Source organism: Rhinichthys klamathensis, unplaced genomic scaffold (genome assembly GCF_029890125.1).
Source record: "Rhinichthys klamathensis goyatoka isolate OS25496 unplaced genomic scaffold, OSU_Roscu_1.1 h1tg000786l_1, whole genome shotgun sequence".
Classification (NCBI taxonomy): Eukaryota; Metazoa; Chordata; class Actinopteri; order Cypriniformes; family Leuciscidae; genus Rhinichthys; species Rhinichthys klamathensis.
The window spans coordinates 245,768-271,261 of NW_026607183.1; the positions used below are offsets into that span (position 1 = coordinate 245,768).

General features: G+C 39.1%; 1 protein-coding gene across 1 annotated transcript; it reads left to right on the top strand.

The window, feature by feature from the left end:
* The first annotated feature begins 831 nt into the window (after positions 1 to 831).
* Positions 832 to 25,494, top strand: LOC130077915 (IgGFc-binding protein). Its single transcript, XM_056243327.1, has 23 exons — positions 832 to 1,046; positions 1,209 to 1,263; positions 1,510 to 2,745; positions 3,319 to 3,656; positions 5,393 to 5,957; positions 6,038 to 6,453; positions 7,073 to 7,252; positions 7,352 to 7,922; positions 8,299 to 8,564; positions 9,008 to 9,340; positions 9,489 to 10,071; positions 10,856 to 11,055; positions 11,168 to 11,309; positions 11,490 to 11,818; positions 12,764 to 13,340; positions 15,537 to 16,135; positions 17,068 to 17,629; positions 21,860 to 22,455; positions 22,789 to 23,350; positions 23,763 to 23,962; positions 24,364 to 24,744; positions 24,867 to 25,153; positions 25,287 to 25,494. The coding sequence occupies exons 1-23, from the start codon at positions 1,041 to 1,043 to the stop codon at positions 25,294 to 25,296; spliced, it is 8,994 nt and encodes a 2,997-aa protein (XP_056099302.1). The 5' UTR covers positions 832 to 1,040; the 3' UTR covers positions 25,297 to 25,494.

Consider the following 25,494-nt stretch of genomic DNA (forward strand, 5'->3'; position numbering starts at 1 on the left):
TCTGTCTGTCTTCATTGTGCCGTTTTGTTTATCTCTTTCTTTTGCCGTAATTCTCTGACGTAGACGCTGTGGGAATATCTTTTCACACAACATCAAACCAGGCAGGAAGTTTCATTGTTACAATCTTGATGTCCTCTCTTATGTGCTCTGATAATAGTATTTGTGAGGTTTGCAGGCCTTTCTCATGCTCAAACCCCATGTGGATTGTCTTTTCCCAGACTTTTTGACAGTGTGTAATAACCTGTGGCACATGGATAGACTGACTTTCAGTGTCTTTTTGGAAAAGATATTAGATTGCAAATTCCCCTTTAACTTTCCCCACTGTTTTATAAGTAAAAGCTAAAACGTTATGCTTGTTCATTTTTGTCATTAACCAATATTTTAATCAGCTCAACCAGACTTGATTGCAGGCTATGATAGAAACAGTTTTTTGTTCATAAAACCTTTTAGTCAACAATTGTTAGAAAGGATTCATGGTAATGCTGTACAGATCATTTTGGGTCCTTCAGGAATATCATAGTCTTGAGACAGATTGCTGTAGACAGTGTTTTTTTTGTTTTCTTTCTGAGCTGGAGAATCGGAACCATAGTTTGTTATGCTGATGAAAACTCAAACCCACATACCATCGTTTACCATCACAAGCTCACAATGTTTCAGGATTCAATAGCGCTTTGTTTGCGTGGTTTGAAAAGCATTCTCAATTTTTTTTGCAGACTTTTACTTTTTTTTTTTTTTTTCACTGCAATGTGAGTATTTCAATTTACACATTGTTTGTATGTATGACTATTTACATTTTTTTTTTGAGCTAGAAGTCAAACATAGATTGATTTAAATGTTTGTAAAGGTTGTATGTTTGTTGTATGCGGAAATGATATCGCTAGTATTTAACGCTATCTATTCATGTCCTGGGGGAGAAAATGGATCCTCTTAAATGGGTCACGTCCCTGGTTCCAGGATCTAATCTCTGATTGGTTTTGAGATTGGGATAATATAGGTATTTAAAAGGCTGCATAAGATTGACTGTATATTTCTTGATTCCCATGAAGGTAAGCAGTTATTTTCATGTGGTGTGTGAAATTTGTAGCTTTTCAAAGACCCATGCGTATATACATAATAATTGTGGATGATACTTATTGTGTATGCTGCAATTTAAAAAAAATGTTGAAATTTTCTGCTTTTTTATCAATTTGACTAATATTTATTTACAGCTAATCATGGGAGCAAAACTTTTACTGGTTTGTTTTGTGATAATTCTGTTTTGGGGTAAGGCTCTATCTTTTCTTTGGATTATTTTTATTACATTTTTTATATGATAATATCTGTTAGTGTTATGTAAACACATTTCTTGATTTATGAATTAATTTAAATCATTTTCAATGAATCATTTAAATTTAAATATTTGATTATATATTATAACAATGTTGAAAGTTTTGTTAAATGCACTTATTTAATACCATTGTCTTCAAAACATCTGGTTACAATGATGGTTTTTCTCTTGACCTCTTAAAGATGGCTGCCAGGCTCGATCTGCAGGACAAGAATTTGCCACTGCGTTTATGCAAAATTATGTACCCTCTTTTGATGTGCCGCTCTTTCAGCTTTATATCACCTCTGTGAATTCTAATTGCCTGGTGAAGGTCAACGTACCTGGTCTTCGTTTCACCCAGGAGATGCAACTGACTGCTGCAGGTCAGGGCATCACTGTGACCCTCCCCAAAGAAGTCGAGCTGTCTGGCACCAAGAGGTCCCGCAATACTGCCCTCATTCAGGCAACCGATGACATAACGGTTTCCTCACTAAACTCAAAACAACACACGGCAGATACGTCCCTGGTCTACCCTATGAGCGAATGGGGCACTGAATATTTTGTTTTCACCCCTACTAATTCCCCTCCATCCATGCTGAAGGAGTTTGTGCTTGTCAACGGTAAAGAGCAGAACGCAGTGGAAGTGTTCCTTCGAGCGGCGGTCCGCTTCGAAGGCCGCTTGTATGGAGTCGGCAGTAAACTAATTTTGGTGATGGACCCTTTCGAAAATGCACAAATACAAAGCCAAGGAGACTTAACAGGAACCCGCGTATCCTCGCAACTTCCCATCGCCGTGTACTCGGGCCACATGTGCACGTGGCGCTTCTCTAAGTGCAATCACGTTTATGAGCAACTCCTGCCGGTGCAAAGATGGGGATCTCAATTCCTGGTGGCTCCGTTTAGCATCCAGAGCCAGTTTGACAGCGTCTATATCCAGGCATCGCAGTCAACGAATGTAACTGTTCAATTTGGTCGTACTATATTAAATGATGTACTTCAGCGTGGTATGATCATAGAATACAAAATCCAGTTTCCAAATGGTCTAAACATCATTGCTGACAGCAGAATCCAGGTGTTTTTTTTGTTTAATGGTGTGCGAACATCCTATAATGTGATGTACGACCCGTTTCTTGTAAATCTTCTGCCCAACAACCATTTCGGTTCTTCGTACGCACTTGATGGGATAGCTGGCTTTGACAACCGAGCCCTGTTGATTGTGCCTACAAATGAACAGTCAGGGATTCTTTTTGATAGCTTGCCTTTACCTGGAAGTCAGTGGAGGGTCATCAAAAACAGCCAGTACTCCTGGACTGAGCTGGTTTATCAACCTGGGGCAGGTGGCCACAAAGTAACCCATGCAAGTGCTTCTTTTGGGGTCTATAGTGTGGGAATCGAGCAAGTGAATGGATATGGAGCTCCAGCCCCATGCATTGATCCAGGTATGTCACAATTAAACACATTCCTCCTTTTGTTTAAAAAAGCTTTTACGTTTGTTGTTAATGTAGTATAGCCAGTCTTAAAGGGATAGTTCACCCAAAAAAATTGTCAGAAAATTCTGTCAACATTTACCTTGTTTTTCCAAACCTGTATGAGTTTCTTTCTTCTGTTGAACACAAAAGAAGGTATTTTGAAGAATATGGGTAACCAGATAGTTGACGGTAGCCATTGAATTCCATAGTAGAAAAAAAAAATACTATGGAAATGGCTACCATCAACTGTTTAATTACCAACATTCTTCCAAATATATTCTTTTGTGTTCAATAGAAGAGAGAAACTCATACAGGTTTGGAAAAACATAATGGTATGTAAATGAAGACAGATTTTTTTTGTGTGTGTGTCTGTGTAAACTATTCCTTTTAAGTAAATTGGGTCCCTTGTATAGTCCAACAATGCATTTTTAATAGCTAACACAGCTGTCTTAATTACTTTATTAAAACCATAGTAATCTCCTAATTGCCTAACTTTGCTACTTCAGCATCATGTTTATCTTCTGTTTTCACCATTTGTTGTAGTTGTGCCTCGCTCTTGCTTCAGCATCGGCTGTAGTCAGGATGAGGAGTGCCAGATGATGGGTTCCATCCCCACCTGTGTGAATAAACCAGTTGGATTGTGTTGGGCTATGGGCGACCCTCACTACAGCACATTTGACCAGAATTATTTTGACTTTATGGGCACTTGCACTTATGTCGTCACCAGGAACTGTCAGAAAAATGACAGTCTTCCAGCTTTCGAAGTCTTAGCTAAAAATGAAAACCGCGGCGACATGAGAGTCTCCAATGTGGCACTTGTAATTGTGAATATCGGCGGTATCACCATCAGCGTTAAAGGTTCCGATCCCGGGAAAGTCAGGGTAAATATTTTTATTTGTATTTATTGCATGGTTTTAGTACTAAAACTGCAACTGCAATATTGACAGTATTGTCTCATGTGAGAATATTAGCTTAGACCTCATAACTATTAAGCCAGTCATTTAAAAAAAGTATCAGTATTTTGTCTTATTTTTATAAACATAAACATCCTTATAATGATCAGTTTACTCAGTAAGCAAAATTGCATAAGAGATTAAGGGATTAAGCAAACATCTTAAAAAAAAAAGTGAGGCTTATGCTTAAACCAGAAAAAAAAAAATATTATAAAATATAATAATATTATAATAATAGAGTATATCCATGTGCAATGGCTTTTCAAACCAGAAAAAAAAATCAGACTTGTTTTATTGGTTTGTTGTATCGTTGCTGTTAGCACACTTAAACACACTTAAACATTGTCGCTTAAACACTGAAATATTCTTTAAAAAATAAGTACATTTTGATTTCATGGTGACTTTAAAGGTGCTATATGGAACTTTTCTTCTAAAATGAATGCTTTTTTTTATTGCCTGTGTGTGAAGGGGTTGTAATCACACATTATAATGATCCACTTGTCGGGTTTTGCTGAAGGCCAGTATTCCTATTTCTATGTAAAGTCTCCGGGTCGGATTTTCTGCGAAATCCATCGGATGTGACGTGCATGCACGCTCCCGAGCCTCTCTCCTTTTTATATACAGTCTATGCGACGGCACTACAGCTGACGACATGGAGTCTGATAACACCCAAAAACGACCTGCCTCCAGCACAACACACACTCCAACACAAACTCCACATAAATATAAAAAACAAAACAAAAATGTATCTGCTGAAGCTCTTCAGGCCAAACGTCAATCGGATCGACAGGACGAAAACACAGATCAACATCGGCAGAGCGTTTGAATTATGGAGAGACCTCCGCTATTTTTATTGGGATAAATTACAAGTTTTCAGATATGCTGAAATAAATAATGGTAAACTGTAATGAAATAGCAAGGTAAACTACAACATATATGAGACATGAAATGAATACAAAAGACTGTTCCAGGATAACAAAAAGTAGGTGCTTTAGGATGTAACTTTTATTTTATGTACTAGATGTACTGTCTAACGTCACTCATCCCAGTACTATCATATTGTTTATAATACACATTTCCAGACACGTTCAGTACAGTAATGTTACTTCCTACGATCTTACTGTTACACTGAAATTGTTCAGTCTAGTTCACTAACCGTTTTCGTTATTATATTATACATTCATCTATGTTGACATTGCTGCCTGAATGTGAAAGATACACGAATAGTTAGTGAAATGCCTTATGCTAGATAACACTACATGTCGGCTAAATGCAGTCAACGTAATGTTATCATGCAACGAGCATGGAGCATTAGTTCAATGTCAAGCTGATAAAAGTAGCCTATTATTGTAACGTTGCAGTGGGAGTTGTGTGATGCTTTCTCCGGTGTGTTGAAAGTCTCAGTGTGGCCGGTACCATGAGTGCTCGCTTGTGTTCGAACATGAGCACGAGCGCTCTTGTAAAAATTGGTTGCAATCTGAAACATCACCGATAGAGGCCGCTAAAAATACATATAGCACCTTTAATTGCTGATAAAAGCCTAAAACATATTTTAAGAGAAAATGCTTACAATCTAGAGCATTTTTATTGTAAAACAAGACAGAAAATACTGACTGATAATTGTTTGCAGTTTATTATACAACAATATGTTATTATTTGTACAGATTGACCAAAGTGTGTGGAGCCTTCCTGTCATTCTTGAAGATGTTGGAGTATCCATGTTCCAGTCCGGCAGCTTCATCACAATCCTTTTTTCTTTTGGGCTGAATGTGCAGTATGACTATAATCACTATCTCGTGGTCTCCATGCCCACTGCCTTCATGAACAAAGTCTGTGGCCTCTGTGGCAACTTTAATGGTGATCCCAATGACGATTTCACAATGCCTTCAAACACCCTGGCTCCCAATGCAACAGCGTTTGGCCAGAGTTGGAAAGTTCACAACTTAACATGGGATGAGGGCTGTAGAGATGACAATAGCGGCCATGAATGTGATGCTCAAGCACTTAAACAATGGGAGGGTGAAAACTACTGTGGACTCTTAATGAAGGGGCCATTCAGTCAGTGTCATTATGTTATCAATCCTGCTATTTACATTCAGAACTGCTTGTATGACGTCTGTTTGGCAGATGGCCACAGAAACTACTTATGTAATGTCTTGAAGGTCTATTCGAGTGTATGTCAACATTTTGGGATACAACTAACCAACTGGAGAGAAGCAGCCAATTGCTGTGAGTAATAGTATGATAAGCATCTTGACTTGACATTGTTCAGCAAAATTGTGATGTTTTCTTTCCGAATGTGTCTTCAGCTTACAGATGCCCTGAAAACAGTCATTATGAATTTTGTGGTAGCGCTTGCCCTTTGACCTGTGGCCTCAGGGCTCATTTGAACTGCACTTTGCCCTGTGCCGAAACATGCGCTTGTGATCCTGGTTTTGTTCTTAGTGGATCAAAATGTGTACACTCTGCCCAATGTGGCTGTTCCTACAATGGACGCTACGTTCCCGCTGGGGAGGCTTTCTGGGCGGATGATGCTTGCAAGCGGCTTTGTCGTTGCTCCACAGAAGGCGGACGACTAGAATGCCAAGATGGAGGCTGTGGGGCTGGACAGCACTGCCAGCTGGTGAATGGCATTAGGGATTGTTATCCTGTCTCCCAAAGCACCTGTATGGCAGGGGGCGACCGCCATTACTATACCTTTGACAAGAAGTACTTCAACTTCCAGGTACTATTCTATTGACACATAAAAGAACTGTGAAGTTTTTTCTACGTTATATATTTTCTGCAGCGTGTAACAACTAAAAATGTTCTTTTAAAACCTCTCTCTTCATGGCTTCTGAAGTGTAGGGATAAATAGTCATCGTGATTTTGTCAAGTAACACATGTTTCTGGATCAACTTATTTTGTTGATCCTGGAACAACATTTCTGTCTGAAAATTTTGTCCTAATCCTATCCCTACCCTTAAACCTAAACCTAACCCTACCTATAACTTCTCACTAAAATCAAAGGGGAAATGACAGGTGAATAACACTGATGTAGAAGCATCTAACCCTGGTTGTAACTCTAAACTTGTCCTTTAAATCTGATTGGTTGATTTGAATGTTGTTCCTGGATTAACAAAGATGTTGATGCAGGAACATGTTGCACTTGGTGTAATATAGTTGGTTTTTTTCTCCCACATTAACTACAAAAATATATTTTCTTCTGCCTGAATATTTCCTGCATACTCAAAGTGTCCTGGAAAGACAACATAAAAAAACTTAGCATGTAGTGTCAAAATGTCCATATGTTTGGATGAGTACCCTTTGAGTAAAATGATAGCATTATTATATTCTCCCTTCAGGGAAACTGTATATATCAGTTGGTTGGAGTTTGTGTCTCAGATCCTGGACTGGTGTCATTTGATGTGCTGGTGCAAAATGAGTTTCGGGGAAGCAGAGCGGTGACGTTCACTAAGTTACTGGAGATCAAAGTATATAATATCAGCATTGTTATTGATAGAGAATACAGCAGTGTTGTTACCGTAAGTTCTAGTTACTACATGCATTAAACCTCTGGCAAACAATTTTATCTTTCCAAATAGCTTGATGTTATCATTTAATGAGATGGATTTCTCTTTTAGGTCAATGGTGAGCTGTTGAACCTCCCTTTCAGTCTTATTGAAGGTCAGGTTTCAGTTTTCAGAAGTGGCTGGTCTGCTGTCGTTCAAACCTCTTTTGGTCTCAGAGTCACGTTTGATTGGAACAGCTTTGCCACCGTCACCGTCCCCAGCACCTACATGGGTGCCGTCTGTGGCCTCTGTGGGAACTACAATGGAAATCCAGAAGATGATCTGACCGTCAGAGGAACAACATTACCTTCCTCAGGACCGGTGGAGTTTGGTGCCAGCTGGCTTGTAGCCGAGATCCCAGACTGTGTCCATGGCTGCACAGACAGTTGTCTAAATTGTGACCCGGCCAAAAAGAGTCTCTATAAAACGTCTGATTTCTGTGGGCTGCTGCGTGACCCACAGGGGCCTTTCAGGGACTGTCAAACAGGGCTGAACCCTGAACCATTTTTTGAGGGTTGTGTTTACGATGTCTGTTTGTATAACGGAAGGAGAGATATACTGTGCCAGTCCATTACAGCATATATATCTGCCTGTCAGGCGATGGGAAAAACCATCAGCCCCTGGAGAACTGCTGAATTCTGTGGTGAGACCATACTGGCCGATTGTATCTAGATCCTTCTGAGAAACCGTATACAGTGTAATATTGTGTTCATACACAAGAGTTTTTGTAAGTCACTACTGTACCAGTTCCATTCATCTCAACAAAGGGCAACACATATAAAGCAGAGCTCAAAAACAAAATTGTTAAGGATAAAAGGGTGTTTTAATACATTCAACATAAGGGGATTAAGTTAATAATCAAATCTGACATGTAATCTAGTCTGAGGGTTTTCAAAGTGATTGGTCCCACAGACCTTATAGAGTTTTCATTGAAATGTTACTATGCTATTATACTATACTATTGTAATGAACCATTTAACAAATATATATTAACCAGTCACATGTCTGTCTCTTGTCAGGTGTTCAGTGTCCTGTTCACAGCCACTATGAGATCTGTGGTTCTGGCTGTGAAGTCACGTGTCATAGTTTGGCTCCTCCCACTGGCTGTCGTAGCCGCTGTACGGAGGGCTGTGTGTGTGACCAGGGTTTCGTCAGGAGTGGCGGCCGCTGCGTCCCCCTCTCTCAGTGTGGCTGCCTCTATGGCAAACGCTACTATATGCTTTACCAACAGTTCTATCCTGGCAATAACTGTGAGGAGGTGTGCACATGTACAGCGGATGGCCAGGTAAGTGGACACGCCAAAGTGATGTTAGGGAGAATATTCTACAGTTGACATTGTAATTGTGATTGGATTCGATTTGTAGGGTTATAAAGGGCTTGTTATCTTAAGAAAGGGTTTAGAGGAGTCATATAATGAGAAATCAAATTTTTCCTTGATCTTTTAATATAATAAGAGTTCAGTCTTCCTCCCTAGTTTATAAAGAGTATTTTAATATTTAATGCTATATACTGTATATATATTAAAAGACATGGAAATTTATAAGACATTTGATGTGGCACTTAATGTTTTACAGCTTTATCATATCTTGTTAGTTGTCTCTTTAGCTAGATGATATGAGGCTGAACCTGCTGCTTTTGCATCTATGTATTTCAGATCATTCATTTAAAGCCATCTCACAAATCTTGCACAATACAAAAGACATGAGTGCCCTGTGTTTGTTTCCACAGGTGGTCTGTAATAAGTTATCTTGTGGCCCCTATGAGAAGTGCGAGTTGATGGATGGCTTTCGCAGATGCCAGCCAATCGGGAAGGCCATTTGTGAAGCTGTTGGAGACCCACACTATGTGTCCTTTGATAAGCAGCGTTTTGATTTCCAGGGCACCTGTACCTACGTCCTGTCCCAATCCTGTGGCCTGGAACAGACCAGCCTGACCCCTTTCTCCGTCCAGGTGGAGAATGAGAGATGGTTGCCCAATAGCAAAGTCGCTGTTACCAAGCTAGTGGCCTTAACCGTCTACGGCATTACCCTCGTCGTAAGACAAAACGAGCCCCAGATGATGGTAAGTGGAGGTTTGTCTGCTTTTGTCCTTCAAATGCTGCTCAATGAAGCTCCCATAATGTCTGGTGATATGTGAATTTGAGGTTCTTAAACATGTGAAACTTTTGCTGTCAATGTAGTATGACTCTAATACAACACTCTTCCCACAGGTCAATGGGGTTTTGACTAATGTGCCGTACAGTTCAAACAGTTTAAATGGCTCCTTGGTCCAGGTCTATTTTGACGGTAGAAACTACATCATCGAGACCGGCTTTGGCCTCAAGGTAACCTACGACCGGGTTTACAAAGTTACTGTTACTGTCCCTGGCAACTACCGTGGAAAAACCTGCGGGCTCTGCGGTAACTTTGACGGAGTCCCTTCCAATGACTTCCGCCTCCCAGATGGCAATATTACACAGGACGTTAATGTATTCGGGAGAGCCTGGAAAGTGGACGTCCCAGGAGCGGTGTGTGGGGACGGATGTGAAAGCGGCACATGTGTGGACTGTGCTCCCAGACTGAAAGCCATCTATGAGAAGCATCCCTACTGTGGAGTTCTGGTTGACCCCAACGGACCGTTTGCCGCCTGTCATGCTGTGCTGAACCCTTCAGCTTATCTGGACGACTGTGTCTTTGATACGTGCGCGTCTGGCGGAAACAGCAAGGTGGTTTGCGACAGTGTGGCGAGATACGCTTTTAGTTGCCGTGCAGCTGGAGTCGTTATCCAAAAATGGAGGACAGACTCTTTCTGCCGTAAGTTTGTTCTTCTGGAGATTTTTATTTATTTAATTTTTTTATGATTTCTAATTTTATAATTAATCAAATATCACAGCAAAACAAAGAGAATATGTCCCATTAGGCAAAATAACTTTTTTATTTTTTAATTTTTATTTTATTTTATTATATATTAAATGCATAGTTGAAATGCACTACCGTTCAAAATATCGGTCGGAATAGGGTCGGAAACCCCGATAAGAATTACTTTTATTCGACAAAGACACACTAAATTCACATTCAATAAATTACATGTCAAAATTTATGAAGATAGTAGGCAGTTATTTTTAATTGTAACAATTTTTCACAATTTGACTGTTTTTACTGTATTTTTAATAAATAAATGAAGCCTTGGTGAAAAGACTTCCTTAAATTGAAGAATTAAAAAGAAATTGGGTCTAGACATGCAGTCACGACATTCTTGCTGAAATGCAATTTTAAAATGTATAAAACATTTTTAATAAATATTATTTTATATTTGAATATTTAATATAAAATTTGGCCAAAATGTTCCCAGAAAAATATTCAAAATATAAATATAAAATTTCCCATTTTTATTAACTTATTTATAAATATATTATAATTACTTGTCATGTCATGTCTGGGACCCTCCCTAGATCTTGGCATATTGTTGACTTAATTTTAATATTTATTTGCAACTATTATTCACAGTCTGATATTTAAACCAGTGTCTTTGCTATTTTATCATAAGTTTATTTTCTCGTCCAATCATGTCATTTCTTTCTTAATCATTGTCTTCCAGCAATGCCGTGTCCAGCTCGCAGTCATTATGAGCTGTGTGCAGACGTCTGCTCTGCTCCCTGTCCTGGGATCACTTCAATAACCCGGTGTCCTCAAACCTGCACAGAGGGCTGCGCTTGTGACAATGGTTATCTTTTTAATGGCCAACAGTGTGTTGAACACCAGCAATGCGGCTGCTATGGGCTGGGACGCACGTTTAAGGTGATTACTATTAGTTAATCGTAGTAATGTTGGATATACGCACAAATTAGCTGTAAGTGCCTATCTGGATTTCCTTCTCTTGTCCTGCACATGACCGAGTTTGTTTTTCCAGGCTGGGGAGGTGGTTTACCTGAACCAGTGTAAGCAGAAGTGTCAATGTGATCCAGGGAAGGGACTTTCCTGTGAGAGAGTCAACTGTCCTAACGACACACAGTGTTTACTGAGAGCGGGAGTGTGGGCCTGTTATCACCCAGGTCAAGATAAATGTCCTTTTATTAATTTTCTTTGTGTAAGGAATCAGTCAAATATGTTATTTTTTGGTTTTGAGTATATTGTGTTTATTACCAATATGCAAATTACAGGAAAAATGCAGACAAACAGCATCTGTAGTGTATTATTAAATAGCTGATTTTTATCGTTGTTTCTGCCTACAGATCCATGTCAAGACGTCCACTGTCGAGAGAAAGAGACCTGCCGGTTTGAACGTGGCAAGGCCGTGTGTGTGCCTCTGTACAACAGCACCTGCTGGGCGTGGGGCGATCCGCACTTCCACACCTTTGATGGATATGAATATGACTTCCAGGGCACCTGCAGATACGTCTTGTCCAAGACCTGTGGGAATCTGAGCGGACTGGTGCCTTTCTCTGTGACACAGAGCAATGAAAACCGTGGCAACCCTCATGTGTCTTATGTGCGGGAGGTGGAGGTTATTGTATATGGCAACACTCTTACCGTGCTGAACCATCAGAAGGGACTGATCATGGTAATGAGTCACTTCAGATATTTTAAAGATACAAACTCGCTGTCATCTATCAAAGTATGATTTTAAATTCATGATATGAACAGATCTACTCAGCCTGTTTGTCTTTACAGCAGTGCCTTTTTTTTAGATAAATGAAGATGAACCAAAAAACAACCTCAATTATTCATTTCATGAATGGAGTCAAAATCAAAAATAAGCTTTTATCTTAGTATAAATTTGTATTGATAACATACTTTTTATATTTAAATGTTAGTATATTCATTTTAATATAATATTAACTGAATAAAAAAATAAAATGGTTTATCACTTCTATGATCCTGTTAAACAGACCCCAAAACAACAAGCAAAACATCAACTATATCCAAACCACGTAATAAATAAATAATGGAAAACGTTTGGAAATGTTATTAAATATTTTTGAAACGTAAAAGATTTTTTGAATATGTTTAAATGTATTAAAATATATTATAGATGTTTATTTTTCCAAGAATATTAAGCTAATTTGTGCAAATGTTAAAAAGAGAATATATAAACTAATTTGTTTTGAAATTTGGAAGTTTAAACAAAATATTTGTATCATTTGGAAAATAATATTTCATTTCAACTATGCTGTTAATACTTATTTGTCAAATATATTGATATTGATATTTTTTCCTGTGTTGAACATAACTGTTTTGTTTAAATATTATAATACTTTCCCACAAAAATAATAATAAACAGGAATCCTATTTTTTTTAAATCATATTAAAAAAAGTATTTTACATTAGATTAAAATAGAATAGAATATATATTTTTTGTCAACCGGAGTGGAAATTTGTCTTTGGCCAACCAAAACACAGAACAACAACTTAAGAAACAGACAGGCAGTAATAAAACAATATTAAAAGTAATAAAACAGAAATTAAAAATCATAATCTCTTTAATGATTCTGATTTCTTCTGTCAGGTGGATGGTTTGGTGTTTAATCTTCCACTTCATCTTCATGATGGCCGTGTGAGGGTGCGAGAGATTGGCAACGCTGCGCTTTTGGAAACTGATTTCGGTCTGCGCGTCTCTTACGACTGGAACTCAAGGGTTTACCTGCAGCTGCCTAGTAGTTACTATGGAGTTGTGTGTGGCCTGTGTGGAAATTTCAATGGGAATGCTGGAGATGAGCTGAGAAACCCTGCTGGAAACCCTCTGCCAAGTGTGTACCAGTGGGCAAAGAGCTGGAGAGCAAAAGACAATGTCACATCTGCATGTCATGATGGCTGTGAGACCGGCTGCCCTGTTTGCTCTCCTGACAAACGTGCCCTGTATGAAACAGACGCTTTCTGTGGTGTCCTTACTTCTACAGATCTGAGTGTCTTTAGTGCATGTCATGCTAAAGTGAACCCACAGGCCTTCCAGCAAAGCTGTGTGTTTGACCTGTGCTTCAGTAACGGAGACCGAGGAATGCTCTGTCAGGCTCTGGAGACCTACGTCGCTCGGTGTCGTCAAGAGGGCGTCATTATTACAGATTGGAGAGAGAAATTTCATTGCCGTAAGTTTGCCTAAGCACTCATAACGCACACGTTTGTATACTTGGTCACCATGAAATCAAAATGGACAATTGTTATTTTTCAATGGAATATCACAGTGTTTATTGTAAAGGATATATCCGTGCACATCATTATTTTTTATTTTAATTCATTTCCATCTTGTAACGAGTTTTCTGATGACGTGTTTGTCGGGGAATATACAACAATCCAATTAATTTCCGTTGTTCAAGAAGCCATTCTACTCAGATACACGTGACAATAGGGAAGAAAAGAGAAAAGACTATCACAACTTCCGTTTTATGACGACTTTAGTCATTGGCTAATACATTTTTAGATTTCACTCTCCTGTGACGGAATTAAAAGGTAAGAATAAGTTTAGCTGGATTTCAAACACACTTTGAGTGTTTGAAATCCAAGCAGCAATCTGATTGGCTAGTGCTAGTGCTATTACTGTACATGTTTTGATTTCAGCAAATCAGTTCAAGCAAACACAGTGTAATTAATATTCATGAGCCGAGCAAACATTAGAGTGTGTTATATTATTATTAGTAGTAGTATTATACTAGTACAATCTGTAGTAGTATTATTAATTACCGAGTTCTGGTATGAAACTCTAGATGGCGCAGGCTGATAAGTCTTTGACTCATTTGGTAGCGATCACATCAGGGGCGGAGTGGGACCAAAAAATCTACCGGGAAATTTCGTAGACCACCGGCCCTCGTCGCCGGCAGGGCCGGATTAAGAGTTCAGAGGCCCCTGGGCACAATGTCTTGTAGGTCCCCTCTTAGGCAGGCCAAATGCATATTATGTCCAAGGACATTTTAATATGGCATTTACAGTTTTAATTACTTAAAAGGAACTTTGTTGTACTATGCTGGATTAAAGTTCATAAATGGTTGTTCTTTCACATAGGATTTTGTAAAACTATGTTGGATGGACCTCTGTGCCTCTAGGGGGGTTCGTGCTCCCCCGCAAGAAAATTTTGTACATTTTAAGGTTAAATGCATCAATCTGGTGCTCTTTGAGAGATCAAAATCAAGAGCTTCAACCCATGAACTGCTCATTGAACAAAGAAAAAGCATTGATTTGTCCCTGGACATTAAAGCATCTTTTTAGTTATGAGAGTCTCAGTCTACATTACATTATCAATGGTGTTTTAGGATGCCAAACAATTATTATAATAATGTAATAATGATTTATATAATTATTCCTATGACGTAAAATCCATATAGCCTATAAATGTACTGTATAAATGAAAATGAATATTTCCAAAGTATATTTTAGCCTACATTACACTATAGTATAGGAAAATTAAAATACTTTTGTCCTAATTTCTTCACTTGCAAGAAATAAACCCTTGAGCTTTTATTTAGGAGAAAACACCAGATCGCCATGCTGATCGCGTGAGCAAAGAGCGCACTTTTCTTTCAATCACGCATCACAAACAGAATGCCTATATAGCTAGGCTACTTAAAGTCTTGTGCTGTTTTATAAAGGCACAAAGCCATATCATGGTTTCGATTTTAGTTCGTTGTTAAAATATTACGCTAGAGACCTTTATGGTATAGACGGTACAGTTTACATCTCATATGTGTTGGGAAAAGGGGGAAGAGAGAGTTCGGCAAAAGGCGGATTCGAACTCGGGTCCAACACGTCAAAAGCTGCATTCAAGCACTACACACCCTACCACCCACGCCACTGTAGCTATTTCATAACTGGCGTCTTTTTGCTAAAAAGACAGGCACTTAGTGCAAATACGCTCCGTTATCGAAAATGTAAAAAAACGGGGTTTTTTTCCCTTGCTTGGGCCTCAAGTGCGCATGGCTATAACACTTAACATCGTATAACTATTATCAGACCGGCCCTCGCGGGCCTCGAAACACTACCGGCCCAACGGGGAAACTCCCGACTCTCCCGATTGCCACTCCGCCCCTGGATCACATTACCTACATGGCACAGCTGATCAGCTGCTGCTTAACATTCAAACAAATATCAAGGTGTGGCTGGTAGCAGTATGTAGCGCACTTTTAGAAACCCTCCACCTTCCCCAGCTCAACCTGTATAGATCTGCTACAGGGTTAAATCATGTATGTTACCTGTGCAGCAGCATTTCATACATGCTCACAGCAATGTTTGTGAATGTACTGGCAGTAGCAAGTCTCTGTACTAACCCTGAACCTCTTCTTGTTCTTCAACAGCTATGAGCTGCCCGCCGAACAGTCATTACGAGGCCTGTGCTTCTCCGTGTCCAGTAACGTGTCCGTACCCAGATCAGCAGCGTTATTGCACTGACACCTGTGTGGAAGCTTGTGTTTGTGACAGCGGTCTTGTCCTCAGTGCTGGCGCTTGTGTGCCCACCAATCAATGTGGCTGTTCTTTCGAAGGCGCCTACTACCAACAAGGCCAAGCGTTCTGGGCTGATGATCAATGTCATCGGCTGTGCGAGTGTGACCGTAACTTGAGAGTCGTGGTGTGTCGTGAATCTTCCTGCGCCTCTGGTGAGAGCTGCTCGGTGGTTAATGGAAGACGCAGCTGTCAGCCAATGAGCTCTGCTGTATGTGTAGCGTCAGGAGACCCACATTACCACACGTTCGACGGACTCCGTTTTGACTTCCAGGGCACGTGTGTGTATCAGTTGGCGGCCCTGTGCATTGATAAAGAGGGTCTTGTACCTTTTAATGTGACCATTCAGAATGAACATCGTTGGAGAAGAGCAGTGAGCTTCACTAAAACTGTGAATGTGTCTGTGAATGGATTCACCATCACAATGACCAGAGAACATCCGTATCGAATCCTGGTGAGTACGCAATAAAGACTTACACACCTTATATACTAGTGGGGTTGAGAACCGTTCTGGTTTAGAATTAGTTTCATTAAAAAAAAACTGGTTCTATCAATGATTCACTCACTTGCATTCAGAGCATTTTAGCATTTTTTGCTTCTATTTTTTTTTGCAAGACGGTTAATTTTATTTTATTTTTTTGTGCACTAATGAATTAAATTACACAAGAGACTAATTAAGTCTTATTGCAAAACAAATGACACTGAGTTAGTTCTTTTAGTGAATCAAATCTAAACAGAACAACAAGTACAGTCAAATCCCCAAGTGTAGTGAGTTTCACAAATAAAGGACTCTGATCTGGTTCGTTTCAGTGTATCAAATCCATACAACGCAAACACTGCGGTTCAATTCCTAAAACAGAGACTTTGATTCAGAATTAGTAAAAAATTATCATATTATTATTAAAAAACATTCAGTGTAGACCATACAATCCCTTAACGACTCTTCTGAGCTTGTTGATTTTAGTTATATAGCACTACGTTATATTGCAGTTCAAGCTAAAATTAGACAAAGATGAGTTTTGTCAGTAGTATTTAATACAAATTATGAAATATGATACCATATTTTTTATTTCTTTCGCATTTTTATAAAAAATATAAAAGGCCAATTATTGGATTTCTCCAATGTGAAAAGTCATTCAAATGTCTGTATAAAAAACAAAGAGTTGTTTTACAGATTTATTAATTATTTATTTAATCCAATTAATTTGCAGTTTTTTCCTAAATATTTTTGCTTCAAAAATACTAAGGAATCATTAATGGATCTGTTTGAATTGGAACTGGAATTGGTTCTCTGGTCAACACATTATTCAAACAGTTTTAACAATTAAAAAATGATCAATAAATCCCTTTTTGATGGTAACCAAATGTGTTTTATTGTCTCTTTAGGTTGATGGCCAGTTAGCAGAACTTCCCTTTTCGATGCGAGGTGTGTTTGTATTTTATTATGGTAACACTGCTGTGTTGAAGACAAACTTTGGTCTCCAGGTGACCTTTGACTGGTCCAGTGTGGCTAAGGTCACTTTGCCTAACAATTACAGCGGTGCAGTGTGCGGCCTTTGCGGGAACTTCAACAGTGTTGTTCAAGATGACCTTGCAATGCGCAATGGTATGATGGCACCCAATGCCAGTAGTCTGGGACAGAGCTGGCAGGTTGCCGCAACACCTGAATGTTCGTCAGATGGTTGCCTTGGCACTGGATGTTTACCCTGCCCTGCGACCCAGAGGGAGAACGCCCGGCGCTATTGTGAGATCATCGCAAACCAGACAGGACCTTTCAGAGAATGTCACGCCCAGATTGATCCTGGATCTTATCTAGAGGATTGCATATTCGACACCTGCAACTTCGAAGGACATCAGGCTGTGTTGTGTGACGCGCTGGCAGTCTATGTTTCTGCATGTCAGAGTCAAAGTGTCACAATTCACCCGTGGAGAAATGCTACTTTCTGTCGTAAGTAATTGACTGATTTTTTTGGTCTATAATTGCCCCTATTTATGCTATTTTAAAGGTTAATAATAATAATTAAAGGTTTTAATTTTGTTTTGGAGGTGTCCAACAATAAGTTTACATGCATCAAAGGTCAAAAAACACTTTCATTTTCTCATAATATACATTGGACAGGACATCACCACATGTATCTAAGAGTCTGAAAACAGTTTGTTTGAAGATCCAGTATCTTTAAAGGGGTCATATAATGCCATTTTTGTACAAGCTAATATGATTCTTTAGGGTCTAAATTAAAAGTTTGTAATATACTTTAATTAAACATTCTCATTAGTATTGTAAGAAAACACTTATTTTACCTGGTCAAAAACAGCTCTGTTTTCAGCACGCCGTTTCAGTGTATATGACTTTAAATGATGATGAGCTTTGCTCACCCCGCCTCTCTGTTCTGTGCGTACACCGTTTGTAACTCAATAACACAATAAACATAATGCGTTCTTCAGTATAAACGTGGGATTATGAATTATATTGAGAACGTCATACATAGAAAACATGCCGTAATGTACCCTGAGTGTAAACCTTAGACTGATTCATTGTGAAGCGTGCAGCTAGGGATTTGCAAAGATTAATATATTAATATAAAGTTTAATAAAAGTTACACTCACTTCCGTTCTTCTGGAGATTCAGCAGGAACACGAATAGCTGGTACCGATCCTTTTTTTATGAGCAGCTTCTTAGCAAATCCAGCTTTATACTGATCCTCGTTTATAAAGCAGTCTGGTGTGTGAAATGATTTGCGCAAACATGAAAGCATTGACGTTGCTCCTGGGGAATATTCCATTCGAAAACAAACACAGCCACTGCGTCTTCAGCGGTTCGGATTTAGGAACATTAAAATGACTGCTGTGTTCGTTATTGCACCCAAGAACAGAACACCACAATCGCTTAGACGCCATTCTGCTCATAGACAGTGCTCCAGCATATCAACAATGACGCGCAGACTATGATTGACAGCTGGCTCACGAGCGAGGGCGGGTCTGTGTTAAAACGCTGCTGTCAATCAACAATCGTGGGAGGGGTGTGCGAGCTTGTGACGTCACAGGCTCGAACGGCTTGATTTGAGGCAGGGGAAAACATATAAGGAGATTAAAACAAAACCACTGGATGCATGTACCATTAAATGACCCCTTTAAACCCTTCCTTTCCGAGAGCCTACTCTGCTCTGATTGGCCAGACTGCCCAATCTGTTTTGATTGATGCAGCGGTAACGCTTCCTTTTACAGTCCTGTTACCCATAGGTACTTATTATAGTAATTACAATTACCGAGTAATAACTAGGTACTAACCCTCAACCTACCCCTAACCCATGTACTTACCTTATATTAGCCAGTACTTTCTAGGTAAGTACACTGTAAGTACACGTAAGTACTGTACTGTAAAAGGAAGCGTTTACAGCGCATGTTTTTCCGTATAAATTCCTCATCCTTGCGTGGAAACAAAGTGATTCGCAGCGCTGAAAACAGCATCTTCTCGGCATGCCAGCAACACGAACCAAACTCTTCCAGTCTCTGCTACAGCTACAGTGTTTGAGGGAGGGTCAAAGTAGATGTTCACAGGGCAGTCAATGAAGACCATAGGTGAGCATTATGCAAATTTGTTACATAGGTATGTAACAGGAAGTGAAACTGGAAATGCTTATGACTCGTTTCAGCAGTTCAGAGTCGATTCTTTCTTTTATGAGACAAAACCTTCATTTGTTGTGTACTTTGATCTTTGAAACTTTGCAGACCTTTTACATTCACAAACAGCTATATTACACACTTCATTACAGATAATAATAGGGGGGAAAGTGTATTAAGGGCACTTTAATATGTGTGTTTGTTTGATGAAAAATGAAACCGTTTAAATAACTGAGCTCGAATCAGTGTTATTCTTGTCAACAAAATAGGCTTTATGCCGAGCGTCACGTGACCAAGCCGGAAAACAGATCACATCGTTTCCGATTCAGGTCTTTTGTATGTGCTTCGTGACATTTTTTTGCGGTTTTACTCAAGATAACTTAAAAGGAGCAAGCAAAAATGAGCATAACCAATGTCCCTCGCATGTCCAGATTGATATTTAAAAGTTTTTTCATTTTTCTTCTTCACACTAACGTTTAGATATTTAAATAGCATAAAATGCCAATTACAAAGTGAACTTAGTAGGTTAGGTGATTACCTTAAAAATCCATAGATATCGTTCTCTGACAAGCGGATGCAATGAGACCCGTTTTCCGGTTTGGTCACGTGACGCTAGGCATAAAGCCTATTACTGCCAAACGTTTAACAATGTTTTTTGTTGTTGTTGGTGTTGTTGCAAAAGACTGTTTTGTTTTTTGTGAAATGTTAAATTAATAAATAAAATGTTTGAATATTTGCACAACTAAAATGTAATTTACAAAAATTAGATGCTGATTTATTATAATTCTGACTTGACTAAATTTAAAGCATTTTTGGTAAAAAAAAAAAAAAAACTCTTTTATTTTTATATTTGTATGTGCTTTTGTCATTTTTTGTATTTTTTTATATATTGCTATATAGCTTTTATTTATTTATTGCACTTTTAGTAATTGTCCTTGGCAACAAACTAAAATAAAGAAGATTAAGTACTAAGTTAGTTGTACATTTACAAATTTACAAAAGTTCTTGGTGTTTCAAACCTGTATGACCAACGCATTCTCATCCCAAGGCGTCATATACTGACGCTTTTGCCAAAGCGTCTACATCCGACGGCGCACATGGCACCCTTTAGCGTCAATATAACACGCTTCGGTTATGGGTAAGTTTAGGTCTGGGGTAGTGTTAGGGTTAGACCCATGGGCGTCAGTTTGGTTTGAAATGTGGGGGGGACAGAGACGCATTCGGAAGGGCATTTTCAAAAGTGCTGGGTACAATGACGCGTTCATTCTTTTTTCTCTTTCGCGCAGGTCATGGTTTGAAAGACGCCGATGTCCTGTAGCTTACTGATTTAAATAAATAAAAATGTATACAAAGATGTGATGATGTCCGACCAAAAATGTGATGGTACTTTGGGTTTAAATTTAATATTATATTAAGATCTAATATAATGTTGTTAGTATCGTGAATTTTTACGTGAATATATATATATAGATCCGCCTGCGATGCGTATGTACTGTAATGGTCCAGTGGCAGAATTTTTGCCAAGCGTGTCGGAGGTTGAGGGTTCTAATCCGCACTCGTATAGTTTTTTTCCCCACATCAAAACCGATAATTGTATATCAAGAATCTTGATATACTTTATCACTGATAAACATTATCGGTTTTGATGAGGGGGAAAAAAAACTATACGAGTGCGGATTAGAACCCTCAGAAGCAGGGACACGTTTGTGTGCATTTTGAATTGTGATTTCTCTGGAACGAATAGAATCTCTGCAACGGATTGAAGCGCGCGTCCGAGTGAAGACAACACATTTCAGCGCTAGATCGCCTCTTATTTAACAAATGAATTAAACGAATGCTGCTAGTTAACTAGAGATTTTTTATTTGTATTGGTACATCCGTGACGCGAGATGTTTCAAAAGTGGTGGGGACAATATCGACCCTGGCAAAAAGTGGTGGGGACATGTCCCACCCGTCCCCCCCGTAAATGACGCCTATGGTTAGACCACTTGGAGGCGCCATATATCTGCGTCACATATTGTCGCTAAAGGGTTCCATGTGCGTTGGATATAGACGCTTTGGCAAAAGCGTCAGTATATGAAGCCTTGGGATGGGAACGGGCTGGTATGACTTTCTTTCTTCTCAATAACTTAAAAGAAGATGTATTTTAGAAGTATCTCAGTGTTTTTTTTTTGTTTTTTTTTGTCTATACAGTGGAAGTCAATAGTCACCAAAATATCTTTTCATAATGGTTTGGAACGACATGAGGGGGAAGTAAATTAAATGTTTGTGTGAACTAAGTTTTTCATCTAATTTATACATTGTATTTAAATGACAAAAAAACAAAAATTTTAATAGTTTTACTTTTAGTGAACATACTGTATGTGCATAATCCAAAAGGCGACTTGCATTGCATTTAAGGTACACATTTTATCAGTTCTTGCTTTTCTCTGGGAATCAAATCCCTGACGTTGCTGTTGCTATCACCATTCTCTAATGTTAGCAATTACAACACTGATCAAAATACAAAAACGGACTAAAATAAAAATGAACAATGTCTCCAATCTGTCTATCACAGCTCCGTCCTGCCCACCCAACAGCCACTACAACCCCTGTGCCCCAGGCTGTCCCGAGACCTGCGTTAATCTCTCTGAGCTCAACTGCAGCAGACCCTGTGCTGAGGCCTGCCAGTGTGATCATGGATACATCTTGAGCGGCCAAACCTGTGTGCCACAAGCAGAATGTGGCTGCTTCTATCAGGGACGTTATTACAAGAAACACCAAATGTTTTACGTCCATGAGCAGTGCTTGGAGCTCTGCAGGTGTGGGGAAAATGGAACCGTTTCCTGCCAGACATCAAGTTGTGGACCAGGGGAAGCTTGCAGGCTGGTGAATGGAGTATTAGGATGCCATCCTGTCAGTTACGGAAGATGTGTCGCCACTGGTGACCCTCACTATTTTTCTTTCGATGGTAGGAGGTTTGACTTTCAAGGCGCATGCGCTTATACACTCGCTAAGGTATGTGATCGGATCGGGGGGCGGCTGGTGGATTTTTCTGTGGAAACCAAGAACGAGCAGATTGGAAACATAAGAGTTTCTGTCATCAAGAACTTGACTGTGAAGGTCTACAACTTTAAAATTATCATCCAACGAGGTGAACGCTGGAGAGTCATCGTAAGTGTTCATCTAGTTTACAATTTTATATTGTAATAATATTCCACAATATTAGTTTTTAACTATATTTTTGATGAAATAAGCAAGAGGCAATCTTACCAATCTCAAACTTTTGAACAGTAATGTATATACCACTGTATAAAATAATGCATATATGTAAAAAAGTAAGATCAAATATGAATATATAAAATGTTTAATAAGTAACCAATATGAAAGAAACTAAAAATATAAAATAAAATGGATAATATGTGCTGATAATTCACTTATTTCTACTTTAAAATTAAGTAGAAAAATTAAGCTGAAATCATGTTTGCTGTTGGTTCTCTTTGACAGGTAAATGATGAGTTTGTGAACCTCCCTACATCGCTTGGCCATCAAGTCACCATTAACCAGGTTGGTTTCACTGTCGTAGTGCAAACTGATTTCGGATTGAGAGTTCTGTATGACGCTGGTTACCATGCAGAAGTCCATGTACCCTCAAACTATCAAGGCAGCATGTGTGGTTTGTGTGGCAACTACAATGGCAACCCAGCCGATGACTTCTTGTTGCCCAATGGGACCCAAAGCTCCAGTGTAGATGCGTTCGGACAGGCGTGGGGATTGCCGGCAACTGGTGTTCAGTGCGGAGACAGAGATTCCCAGAAGCAGTGCAATCAGACCGAAGCCGAGAGATACCGCAGAGAAGATGCCTGTGGCCTTATGGCAACTGCCGCTGGTCCCTTCAGTGCATGTCATGCTTGGGTGAATCCTCAGCAACATGTGATTAACTGTGTATTTGACATGTGTGTTATGGATGGAGACAGAGCCATGCTATGTCAAAATCTTCAGGCGTATGCCATTATCTGCCAACAAGCAGGGATACCAATCATGCCATGGAGAAATAGTTCATTCTGCTGTAAGTTTGTAAAGCTAAAGCTGTTTTTCTTTTTACCACTTTATTTAAGCTTTGTATCAAATCAATATGTTACATATAACCATTGTTGGGGAAAGTTACTTTTAAAAGTAGTGTGTTACAATACTGCATTACTTCCTAAAAAAGTAACCAATTGCTTTACTTGGTTACTTTACTTTTGTTATATTTCCCGACCTTTTCCTGACATATTTAATTAGTGCAGGTTTGGGCAATGTTCTGAGTTTGCATTTGACTGTTTTTGTTCATTTTGAGGAATACTGAATCTGTTTTTGTGCGAGTGAGATGAGTAAATGCATGCTCACATTTAGTCTAGATCTACAATAACTTTCATGTTCACACACAGCACACACAACTCCTAATAAATAATATATATTGTGCATTTTCTTCCTTTAAGGGGCCGATTGTCCAGCTAACAGTCACTATGTACAGTGCTCTAATAACTGTGCCAACACCTGTGCCAGCCTTAGTGGGTCCTACAGCTGCCCAAATATTTGCATGGAAGGCTGTCAGTGTGATGAAGGTTTGCTCTCAGATGGTGAGAAGTGTGTGTCCTTGGGAGACTGCGGATGTGTCCATAATGGCAAATACCTAAAGGTGGGATTTATTGCTTTTCTTAAATCCATCAATGATCGTTTCTGTGTCTGATAAGAGCTGCTTATCCACTTTTTTTTACAAACCTTTGTCACAGATTCTATGATTCTCCAAATTAACTGCCAGTCATTTTAATGTCTTTTTAGAAATATTTAAATAAATCCATTGTTCAGTGTCTTTTGATTAACTCGAAACATTGTTCAAGCTGACATGTGCAATATCTGCAGAATAATGATAATGTCATCCTACCTATATCATCCTACTTGAAGTTGTCTGATTATATTAAACTGAGATAAGAAAATTTATTTTACACACACACACACACACTTATATATTGCATTTCAATAATAAATGTGATGGTGCAGGGAACTATGGGTAAGCTTTTCTCTCCTCTGTCCTCTTAGGTTGGCGAAGTCTCAGTGACTGACACCTGCGACATGAAGTGTGTGTGTCATTCCGCGGGGGTGCTGGAGTGTGTGAAACAAGCCTGTGCCAGAGGAGACATCTGTGATGTTCAGGGTGGCAAACGAGATTGTTACCCTGATCAAGGCCACTGTGTATTTGATGCAGATGACCAGTTGCAGTCATTTGATGGTGTAAATGGGACGGTTGACCGGCCAGGATCCTTTCAAATGGCTTTCTTATGTGATCAAGAGTCTCATGACTGGTTCCGTGTGGTGTTAGATGCACTTGCATGTGCCAGGAATGATCCTGGTAAAGTGACAATGGTCCACGTCTTCTTCCAGGACATGATCATCACAGTCAACAATCGTCGGCACAGCTGGGTCAGTGGAATATGTTTTTAAAGATTATAAATAATCGTGGTACATTAACCAGTCTTAAAATATTTGATTCAAAGAAATAAAAAGTGGTGGTGACAGAGAACATATTTATCTTATTGAAACAGGTGAATGGAAAGAAGGTCTCATATCCCTTTATGCCTGAAGAGGGGGTGTCAGTCTCATACAGAAATGAGGCCGTGGTCATTGAGAAGATGTCTACCATGAGACTGACTTACTCTGTCACTGGAGGGGTCGTGTTATCCGTAAACAGAGACCTGACAGACAAAGTTTGTGGCGCTTGTGGCAACTTTAATGGAGACACTGCAGATGATATGAGAACTTCTGATGGGAGAAACTCCACTATGTTGTCTCTGGTTGTATCATCCTGGCAGGCTGAAGACTTCTTTACATGGTAAGTATTTTACGTATAATTTTTGACAATAACAAAATAGGCTAGTTTTGTCACCTAAAGCCATGTAATTGTGGCTAACCTATCAGTCAATGTCAATGGCTAACCTATTACTCCTCTTATGCTTTTATTACAGTGATGTGTAACAAACCCGGGCAAGATTTTGTTACCAAAGAGATTTCTAATATAGAAATTGTAAATTATATTTAATTGCACATTGGGTTTTAGAATGACGCTTTGGTGTAAACTGAATGATTTCTACATAGGGCTACTATGTTTTTAGTCTGATCGTACTTCTGCACATGATTTAAGATTATGCACATTAAAATACACGCCTGAAATCT